The sequence below is a fragment of the Haliotis rufescens genome, unplaced genomic scaffold, assembly GCF_023055435.1.
Source record: "Haliotis rufescens isolate VD_foot unplaced genomic scaffold, xgHalRufe1.0.p SCAF_6, whole genome shotgun sequence".
Taxonomy (NCBI): Eukaryota; Metazoa; Mollusca; class Gastropoda; order Lepetellida; family Haliotidae; genus Haliotis; species Haliotis rufescens.
In genome coordinates, this window is record NW_025964334.1 from 4572741 (window position 1) to 4584072 (window position 11332).

General features: G+C 39.5%; 1 protein-coding gene across 3 annotated transcripts in view; it reads left to right on the forward strand.

The window, feature by feature from the left end:
* LOC124120072 (excitatory amino acid transporter 2-like) overlaps positions 1-6050 on the forward strand; it is a 29902-nt gene extending 23852 nt beyond the window's left edge. For all 3 annotated transcript variants that reach the window (XM_046482807.2, XM_046482808.2, XM_046482809.2), the window contains exons 8-11: positions 7-240; positions 594-785; positions 1347-1481; positions 5363-6050. In XM_046482807.2, the coding sequence (XP_046338763.2) occupies positions 7-240; positions 594-785; positions 1347-1481; positions 5363-5483 (682 nt within the window). In that variant the 3' untranslated portion in view covers positions 5484-6050. The remainder of the gene's footprint in view (positions 1-6; positions 241-593; positions 786-1346; positions 1482-5362) is intronic.
* Positions 6051-11332: the final 5282 nt, after the last annotated feature.

An 11332-nucleotide genomic window follows, 5' to 3' on the forward strand; every position in this document is an offset into this window, starting at 1 on the left:
TGATAGGTACACACCAATTGGAGTTCTAAGTCTGATAGCCGTTGCCATAGCGCGGGCGGATAACATCCTGGAGACGTTCCGATCCCTTGGGCTGTTCGCATGCACTGTGGTGGTTGGCCTGCTCCTCTACCAGTTTATTATCCTGCCCCTGGGAGTGTTCGTCGTCACCAGACGGAACCCGTACAAGATACAGGCGGAGTACAGTCGAGCCTGGATGGTTACATTTGCATCGGCTTCATCGTAGGTCAACCCGGCTTATTCCATTACCTTCACCTCACACCCCGGAAAGCATAGCTATTACATTATTTACATTATTTAACCGCAAACCGATAAATCCGTCGACATATAGTTCGTACAACATGACGGCCGAGTTTGAGAATATCTTTCTTAATGGATATTAAAACTGAGGTAAATAATTTGATACCGAGAAAATTGTTCACATGGATCATAACTACCTGCAGATTAAGATGTGTAATGGTCACGTGAACTAGTGAAACTAGTCAGTACTGTTCCTGTTAAGTTTCTTCCGCATGCTGACCTGCTGACAAGGAGTATCTAAGTATGATACCGGCGTTCCTCTATATTTGTTACAGTGCAGTAGCTATGCCTGAAGGCCTTCTCGCCCTTGAGAGGCTCCACATCGACAAGAGGGTGGCACAGTTCGTCGTCCCCCTCGCTACAGCCACCAACAGGGACGGCAGTACGATGTTCATGGCAGCTGCGTGCATCTTTATTAGTCAGATAGAAGGCATGGAAGTAGATGGCAGTAAAGTAATAACGATATGGTATGAAGTATTGCGTTTGTTCAAGGAGACATTTACACACACGCAAAGATCATTCACGTTTGCCTCTGTGCACAAAAGTACATGTGAAGTACACCCACCAGCGTGCAGATACATGCATATATTCAAAAACATGTAGACACGTGCGTATTTTCACCCATATACTGATACATGATTCATCCACTCACATACAAATCAATTTATACATCCACCCACATACAGATACGTGCATACATCCACCAACACACAGATACATGCATACATCCACCCACATACAGATACATGCATACATCCTACCACATACAGATACATGCATACGTCCACTCACAAACAGACACATGCACCCGTCCATCAACGTGCCGATTTGTTCTGTATAAATAACATTTATTCAGTAATGTAAATATGACATTTTCCTTTTAGCATATTTATTCTGCGAACCACAAGTTCCACATGATAATGTTGGGTACAAACAAGCGCATGGTGCACATACAGAGACGTATACGATGAGAAATTATAAGCCACCCACCTTGTAGATTATATAACACGTTACCAATTGGATTGCAGGATTCTGACAGCGGCCCTTTCTCTGGCCATTCCCGCCCTTCCCAGTGCCAGCATCGTGTGTGTCATCATCATCCTGACCGCCCTCGGTATACCCATTCAGCAAACTGGCCTCCTCTTTGCTCTGGACTGGTTCCTGTAAGTAAATAATCATTAAAATTCATTTATTAATAATTAATAATTAAAATAAATAAATGCAGCAAAGAGCGTTTAGGTGATCCTGGCACAGTCAGGCTGATAGGCTCATCATCAGCTCAGGGCCCTTGCCTCCTTTCCACGCATCCCAAACAGCGAATGGGACTTCTTCCAGGAAGCGCTGCACACTCAAACCCACCCAGAATGTTTTGGAGAATGTGAAGACTCTCCAACACTGCAGCCTTCTATATTACCCAGATTGTCAGAAGGGCTGTATTCCTGGTAGCAAACCCGGGTACTCTCCCAATTTCAGTCAACAGATTGGGAGGTACCAAATCTGAGGCACCGAGAACATTTGAGAGTTGGACAACTTGGTACTTAGGATGCAAGCGTGACATTTCGAAAGCTAGGTCCGCATATTTGCCATGTTTTTCCTGAATATTGTCATTAACAATGGTGTCAAGAGGGACAGAAAATTCAATGATATAAATGGTTTCACTGGGTTTATAAAAGGACACGATCAGGTTTGTTGTCCTGGATAGGTTTGAGGCTGTATACGGGACTATTCCAAAGAATTTTGTATTCATCATTTTCCAAGACGCCCTTGACATATTCTGGGTCATACCATGGATGGACCTCTGTGTCAGAACCACAAGCATGGCAAAGACGGTGATAAAAGGATCGTGCCACTCCATCACGTCACTTAAGATACTGTGCTTGTGCCAAAGCTTGGCATCCAATGCCAATGTGTTGGACAGGCTCATTAAATTCATTACATAATCTACATGTCATATTTACATTTTGATGCAAAACCACACACTGACGGTTTTTAGTGGGAAGTGACTGGTCCTGAGCTGCAAACAGAAAGCCTTTGATTGCTTGGTTGACAAACATTTCTGTACCGTCCAGCAGTACAGAACCATCAACAAAATTAATATTGCCATTGAGATTATGTCCGACATTCGTGCCTTGTTAAAGAAACTGTGGAATGCCTAGTTTCATCACCACAAGGGGATCATCAGACAAGTATACGTGTGCAAAAGTACACATCACATTTCTATCATGAAAGCCTCCATGGTCATCAAACCACGCCTTCCCATAATAATTGGTATATATAAGCGATTGAGGGAAGAGAAGGGTGGTGGGATCAATTGTCTGACATTATACTTTTTGTGAGGGTGTCCATACCCTTAGTTTCTTGTTTCGTCAAATCAGCAATACCAAAAGAATATGAAAGGGCGGATGCAGCCTACGTATGCGTGACTTTACTTTTAATGCGAGCGTTCAGGTCTGAACTCGAGATTTTCTTATGACTGCCCAAGATTTTCCTTGATATTGGCGTTCTACAGTTCTATCCCTAGCCTACATCCCAAAGTACGCATAGGCCTGACCTTCCACGAGATGGTCAATAACTCCTCCTCCAAGTATGACCCGATCCTGGACTGATCCTCCCTCTTCTACCTTCCCACGTTTCACATGAAGAATATTGCATTTGTCGGGCCCAAAGAACATGCCAATATCATTAGAAAAAGACTCGACAAAGATAATCTGTTTTTAGTGTGGATTTTCCTTTGGCAAGAAATTCAACGTCATCCATATTAAGGAGGTGAGTATTGGCAAGCAGAGACATGACCGAAATTCATCATGCGCTTGAACAGTGTTTTAAACCAGGCAGAACCCGTTATGCACAGAAATTGTGCCTTGACTCGGTAATTATAGGGAAAGCAGGCCTCGGAAAAGTACATGAAACCGGAGACTGTGAAAAAGACTTACAGCAAATTCGGCTTGATTCACAAAGCTTTGTAGGCCAGCGGCCCACATCATATAGCGTTACAATAGAGCGAGAGTGTTATTTTGTTCAATTGCAGCTCTTCTTAGTTTTGTAGACTTATATACATACATTGCATGATTCCTCAAATCATCATTAATGGACATAAGCGGATTAAATTTATGTATAGAAGGATTGACACAGCATTTTGCTGGTATATAACAGTTCCTGGTGGATTGATGTACATCATAAACAAGGAAAAATGGTCCTCATCTTCTATATACAATTTGTTACACAGTAGACACACTTTCTCACATCTTGGTTGTTTGCAGTGTCGTCCGGTTTCAACTCTAAAATGATAGGAACTAAATCTTAGTTTTGCAAGACAGTTTCTAAACTTAGAGATACTGATTACAATTAGATACTTTTCCAGACCAAATGACGTTTTATACAAAGAATAATGGTCTGTAACTGTTTTCGAGGGCGTCATGCCGGTTTTGTTTGGAGGAAGACTTTAATCAAAATGTAAATTCTAAAATAAATGTAAGTACGTTACCGAGAGATTGATGTTCAAAAATATAGCCAAAAGCATTGGTGTAGAGCAAGTGCTTATTCAACAATGGAGCATCTACTTTCATACCACGTCACAAAAAACTTCAGGCTGAAGGAAGACTGTCACGACAGCAGAAATATTTCCGACTGAGACAACATAGAAAGAGAACTCAGATAGCAAACCCAGACTGTCAATTGAGGATCGTCAATTCCTTCAAATCATGGAAAGCGAGATGGTTAAAGGCAGAGAAGGCAAGAGAATAACAATTCACAAGCATTCAAACGGGCAAAGGTTTTACAAGGAAGTATGATCAAGAAGTTTGCAAAACAGCAGCAAATGACAGTGTTTATTAGAACGATTCTTTAATCCAAACATGCAGAAATAGCTCCGGCTTTGCTTGAAGGTGGCGAAGTACGATACCTGCCACTTTTCGGAGTGGGCCATCCGCAAAAAAACGGATCAGATACGTAGTGTTTTGTACTCCAGTGCCTTGTTTGATGGCATATCCTTGAACCATGTCCTCTTATAGAGCCAAGACATAACGAACAGCCTTCTAGGGGTCTTCCTTTGCTTTAGGAAGGTACCTATTGCTGTGATGGGAGACATCGAGCAGATGTTTCATTGTTTCCATGTGCGTGAGAACCAGCGAGATTATTTTAGATTCCTGTGGTACAGAGACCATGATGACAGTAAGGAACTGATTCAATATAGGATGCGGGTGTATGTGTTTTGGAACCGACCCTCACCCGCAGTACCAAACTACAGTCTCCGGAACACAATAAATCTTCTTTTATGTAGTTTTTTTTGTGCAGACAGACATGTGTTGTTACTTCCGGGGGGAAAGAGTACACGTATGCGTTTTCATAGTTTTCATCGTATTTCGTAATTTACCATAATTAATCATTACATCCGAGTATATTTGCTTACAACATATTGTCTTGTAAATGTTTGCATCGAGATGTACAATTTAAGGCACATAGTGTAAACGTTACTTATGAAATATGCTTTATCAATTCAGCATCATATCGCTGTTTAGACAATTTTGAAAATAATATGATTGTTCTTTTTACGAACATGGTGTCATAAATGTCCGACTCCTAACACAGTTTTGCCAACTATTTAAACTGTCAAACACACATCTACAACATTCCTTGGTGAAACATTTGATAAGGTCATCAACAACGAGGTGGTGTACATACTTCTTCACAATTCTGTTTCAAACATATTGGCTGTTCATTTCAATCCATATTTACATATTACCTCTTATTTCAGGAATACAGGTTGCCCAGTCGCCTGAGGCTCAACAATTCGCACTTCAAAGTTGCGTCCCTGGGTCCAGCTAGAAACCTATGCCCGTGGGTTTAAATCCCATATTCACCCTGATTATGTTTTTTGATTGTTTAGCATCAAACACCTGTTCGTCGTATCACCAAAGTGGTAAACGTCCTAGGTCTGCATCACTTCGGGCTTTCTTTCCGCCGACATCAAGCTGACACGCCGTGTTATATCCTAAATACCGCTCATATGACATTAAACAAACTCACTCACTCACTCTAATTTCAGAGATCGCATGCGTGGTGGTGTGAACCAGATCAGTATCGGCTACTGTGCGGTTGTCGCCTACCACTTCTCCAAATCTGTACTGCCGAAAGAAGACAGCGACGAGGACAGCATCGAGGCGTAGTTGATGGCAACCGCAGTGACGAGTTTGTTAAGCAGTGCTTTACGAGCACAGGACTTTAACAACGCATGTGTTCATGTACTTTACCAGGGAAACTTCATGTCATCTGATCAGAATTGACGGTGGTGTCAGTAGCAGTTATGACACAGGGAGGGCAGTACATATAAAATATCAACGCCAGAAAATAACCAGTCCCTATTATGCGCCAAAACAGACAGGGTGCAAAAAACAAAATCACAATTATAATAGTGGATATGATATGTTTCTCCAGGTTCTGCTTATCTGAATCACCCCTGGAACAAATCGGTTTGTCAAAAGTTATGAATGTTCGACCCGTATATTTTACGACATACGTTTTTTGCATGATTCCACTTAAAATTGATATACAAATAGTTTGAAGTAGAATCCAGCACCGTAGTTCTCTTGACTCTTTGGTGGTAGTGTTTCATCATAACTTGAATACATATATTTTAAGTACTCAATGAGATGGTTTTGTATATTTCTTGTCACCCACAAATATATATTTGAAATAAAAGCAGAGTCAATTGCACGATTCCGACTATATCATGAGCATGTGTTTATGAATAACTATCAAATAGTGCTGACACAAGGTGTTTACGAAAATGTGAGCGTATTCTCCACAGATGGCACCCGTCATAAACACATGCAAAGGTAAGTCAAGTGTTCACCTGAAGAAACACAGGGACATATGGTACAAGTCAAAATAGGGAATTGCAGCCGTCATTGTTATTGTCACTGATGCGTTGAATTTGGAAATGTCCTCCACATGTCTACCATAAATGTTTTGAAATCTTTACTAAGGCCTAAAATGTTGTAAACCTGATCACACGCCTTTAGAGCAAGCGTCCTATGACGCTCTTTGTAAGTTGAAATGCAGACACTAAAGGCTGTAGCTGCTGGGAAACACACTTTACCACACTTGCGTCGTGGATGTATTATTTAGATTATTCTCTCAGACATCGTGACAGCTGAGAACACCAGATGTTTTATGGTTCGATTTTGTTCACGCATCATCAAGTAACTCAAATCATCCACTACCGAAGCACAATATAAGTATAGAACTAGTCGTAAAACACATATCAAACATAAGTGAACGACATGGCTGTTTGAGCATTACAAAGTCCCACGTTGACATGTGTGTCTGTTATACTAAATATGTATACGTGAAAACATATAGGAATAGTCCTAAAACAAATTGTCCATAACAGTGGATGTTATCCACGTAGAATTTGTTATCTGGTAGCTACGATTAGGGCTTTATGTATAGGATAAAACACGTCATCCCGAGGGATTTTCCGAGGGAAAGGGTTTTAAATATCATAACAACCCGAGGGGAAGTGTTTTATCTTACTTATAAGCCAATTTTGAACCTTAAAATTATCCCCAAACTATATTTCAACCCATTATAAGTGTACAATAAAGCACGTCCAAAGGTTCTTATAACATTTAAAACATGCATCCCAAGGATAACGGTTTAAGATATCATAAAAAAACGAGGGGAAGTGTTTTATCTAACTTATCTAAAAAAAGAAACAACATTTATCAACATTTTTATGTTTCGAACATACTTTCCATGAACCTTAGGAAACGGGCGTAAAATATCTGTTCCTGGCGTACGGATCTTGAAAAGGACATTCTTATCAACACCTCTGTAGCTTTGTGGTACACTCACTGGGGTACAGATATGAAGGTTGCGAGTTCAATCCTCGGGAATATAACGAAAACATTTGTCATTTGATTTAACATTTCATTACATGTTACAATCTGAACGGAACTTATATTAATAAAATACCCAGGACATTATATAAAATCCCTGGGATATTATAACACATTATATAGCAAATATGACTTGAATATCCTATAAAATCCCAGGGTCATTACAACGTCCCTGTTTATGAGATTTAACCCGACTGGAGAACAATAGGATGACGTCACCGGAGGTTTATAAATTTTGGAGAATAATACCAATAGCTGTTTTGGCCATAGTAATTTGGTATGTTGTGCCTAACAATGATGCAAATGTTGGTGACTAAAAGTGTCTAAAAGCTAGAAAAATCCTTCGATTTGTGCTTAGTAGTAGTTGTATTTAAGTGAGTGAGTGTGAGTGAGTTGGGTTTAACGCCGCATTTAACAATATTCCAGTTATATCACGACGTGTCAGCTTAGCGTGGGAGGAAAGCCCGAAGTGATGCAGGTTTCAGACGTTTACCAATTCGGTGAAACCCACGAGCACGGGTATGGCGCCGACAAACCTAGAAACATAATCGGGGCGAACCGGGATTCGAACCCACAATCGTAGGTTTCTGGCGTACCCAAGGGATGCAACTCTGCACAGCGAATCGCGGCGCCTTAGACGAATGGGCCACCCGTACCCCTAGTTGTATTTAAGGATATGATATGAAAGAAGTACCCAAGTTAAAGCATCTCCTTCAAATGCCTCTGTTAAGAACCAAACAGATGTTCACCATGGCATCAGCGATTAAGGGAAAATAGGAAAAGGTTGTGAACAGAATGAAGATGAAAGTTGGCTTATATCAATTTATAACTATACACGTATTAAGCTTGCTGACAACAGCCAGCGTGACCTAGAGTAAAATATGGTTCCTCTGTTTGTGTATGTACTTATATCCTGGTAATGCCTATGTGTATTCTGACATAAATTCGTATTTTGAAATTAAGGGATTTCCGGTGATGTGATTGGTTTATTTGCTTCTTGCATGACCCATTTGATATATCGGATGATTAGTCGGAGAATTGCATTTCAGACATGGCACTTTAGTGATCAGTGTACTGATCACTGGTGTCTGATAGATTTTTTTATCAAATCACCAATGATCAGTTTGAAACGTCTCCGATAAGTCTAGAATCTATTAGTATTTTTTGGAAAGTACGCAAACCAACGCCGAAGTGAACCTTCCGCCTTATTGGACATTGTTTACAAATTCCCATTTCTCGTATTCCGGTTATGAGACGCCTATTACACATATTTCAAACTCACCTGCGATACGTATATCCATGAATTCATCATTCATATTAGAATACATTTATAAATGGACTTGTCACCAGTAGGCCTATAAACTGCCCAGATGAACTCAGGCGAAATAAATTAGGTGTGAAAACGAACGATGTGATCGAAAAACTGCCCTTGTTTGAAATGTAAACAAAGCAAAATTCAGATTTTACACTTTGTAGCTTTTTCTCCTACCTTGATAGATCCATTCATCTAGTCGTTGCATACAATGGCTCAAAATTTTCAGAATATGCATGGGGAGAGTATCGTAGCAAGAAGTAGGGAATTGAAAATAGATACATTACAATGCTTTGGTAAATTTAACAGAAATTGTCAAAGTTTCAGTCCTGCGTGACGCCATGTCTGTCGCAATATAATGCAAAACAACAACGGTATTCATTGGCATTTCTCTTGGTTACAATGACAAATATAAAAACAAATAACAATACGTAGATTGTCAGAATGGTTCTGATTACGTACATGACTCATTTATGTGTGAACGATCCTTAAATCAACGAAAGAGCACTCGTAAAATCCTGCATACTGATGTCAGTGGAACCCCGTTTTGTAAAAGTCGATTACCGGGTGTGATGTCATTCGTCAACATATGTTGTACATAATTGGTAATTTTGTAGGGGGTGAAGGTCAGGTGAAAAGAAGTAAGTCCTTTCTGGTGTAAAAATATAAAAGTAACTCACGTTGATTAACAATGCTTTGTCATTTTTTATTTATGGAATTGGAACTACTTTGTTTTGCGTAAGTGTGAAGAACATACCCGCAATTAGGTCACTACATTCTAATGTATCCGGTAAGGTAAATCACCTGAAATGTGCGTTTCATTAAAAGTTGCGTCACTTAAACTTCAAAATATGAATTTATATGACATGAATTTCATATTGTGTTGGTTTACGCAAGCTCTCGCTTATACACGAGATTTGAACTTCAAAGCGTTCATACTTCAGTAAACCAACACAATAGGAAATTAATTTCTTCAGAAGCTTAATATTAAGTCATGTGGTGAAAAGAAGCAGATTAATTTATTAAGCCATTCTTTTCTGGCCGACTATTCATATATGCAGGAAGATATGTTAGTGTAAATACGCTTTCCTCTTCACCCAAGACACTCTATCAATAAATGTCTGAATGCTCGTGGAAGTTGTGAGCAGGACAAATACAAACTTGCTACACACCTTCTTCACACTTCTATTTAACCACTCTCCATAAAATAACTGCATAAAGAAATAGAACAGTGTGGCGACAGGAGTATTTTTTCTGCCCTGAATTTCTAGAACTGTATATATGAGTATGATTTCTGACAATGAAATTGATTTACAAAGATGTACCTGCACAACAGTTTTGTCACAAATGGGGATTGAGTATTAATTTTGAAAAGACTGAAGTTTTAATGTTACAAGTAGAAAACTTCGGGAAAAGTGATGTTTGAATAAAGCCAGCAAAGGACTGTCCTCTGTAAAAAGTCTTGTTAACAGGTTGAAAAATATAAAGACAAGTTAGGACGCAAAACGTGGGTATATGATATTCGAAAGATATTGTTTAGATATGGCTGTGGTTTTGTTTGGGAATCACAGGGGGTTGGCAATAAAGATAACGTTTTATTTGAATTTAAAACAAAGATACAAAATTGCTATGTGCAATCTGTATTCTCGGATATTTCGAACGGTTCATCATTGGTTATCTATTCTCAAATAAAACTATCCATCTGTATAGAAACCTTCCTGTTAAACATAAAATCAAAAGACGCACGGCGTAGAATTACTTTGTTAAGGATTAGCGAACTGCCTATTTACAAAAATATTGGAAGACGTGATGGTATTCCACGTCAGGGTCGTTTTTGTAAAATATGAAATTTAAAAAACGTAGAAGATGAAATTGTCTTTCTCCATAAATGTCAAGTATATCATGATCTTCGTCAAAAACATTTAAGAAATCTTCCTTCACACATCAACAATAACTTCCAAATTCATTTCTTACAGTAGTAATCTGTCTTGTTTATTGTCTTACACAGACTATATTCGGGATGCCTTACTTATATGCAGTTCCTTTCTATAGTAACATTGTTATTTTGCTGCAGCTCATGTTTTTTTGTATTTTCTAAGTGGGCATTTTATGTACGTGGGCCTAAGGCCTTTCCACTAAATGAAATAATTGATTGACTCTTGTTATTACATTGTTATTTAATTGCAGTGACATACACTGCATTCCTTCCGTCATGAGACCTCCAAGACAAATATGAAGAATTACATCTACATTTAGTTCAAAACAGAGGCCGTCAATATGTTGTTTTTACACCTCGTGCTCTGATGCATGCTTTGCAACACAAGAGTCGGGTGCACTCTAATGGTATAGCTGCCTAGTGGTGTTGCAAGGCTTGTCTTCAGCGTCATCGCATGGTGGTTGTTGTTGACGTCGAACACGTCGTCCAAGTTCGTCCTATGTTCCGTGGGGTTTTTGAAGCTGACTTGCACAGTACTGTTCTGCAGAACGTCCGTGTGAATCTGGCTGTGTTTGGACTATCATGCTGGACCACGAGCCTGCTGTGACCATGTTCCTGGAGAAGCGGAATGAAACATGGATAAATAATGGCCCTGACTTAAAGTGGGGAATTGAGGTTTCTATGAACAAGCAAAACCTAGGATCCAAAGCGAACGTTGACGCCCAGCCATATCACGACACAAACATAGAACTATTCTTTTACCGATGACTAAGCGCGAGCACAGTTATATGTTTGGGATGTAGTATCGCGAACTAGAGATACTTTCATTTAAAAATCAAACATATTGCAGAATCAACTAAGAGTGAT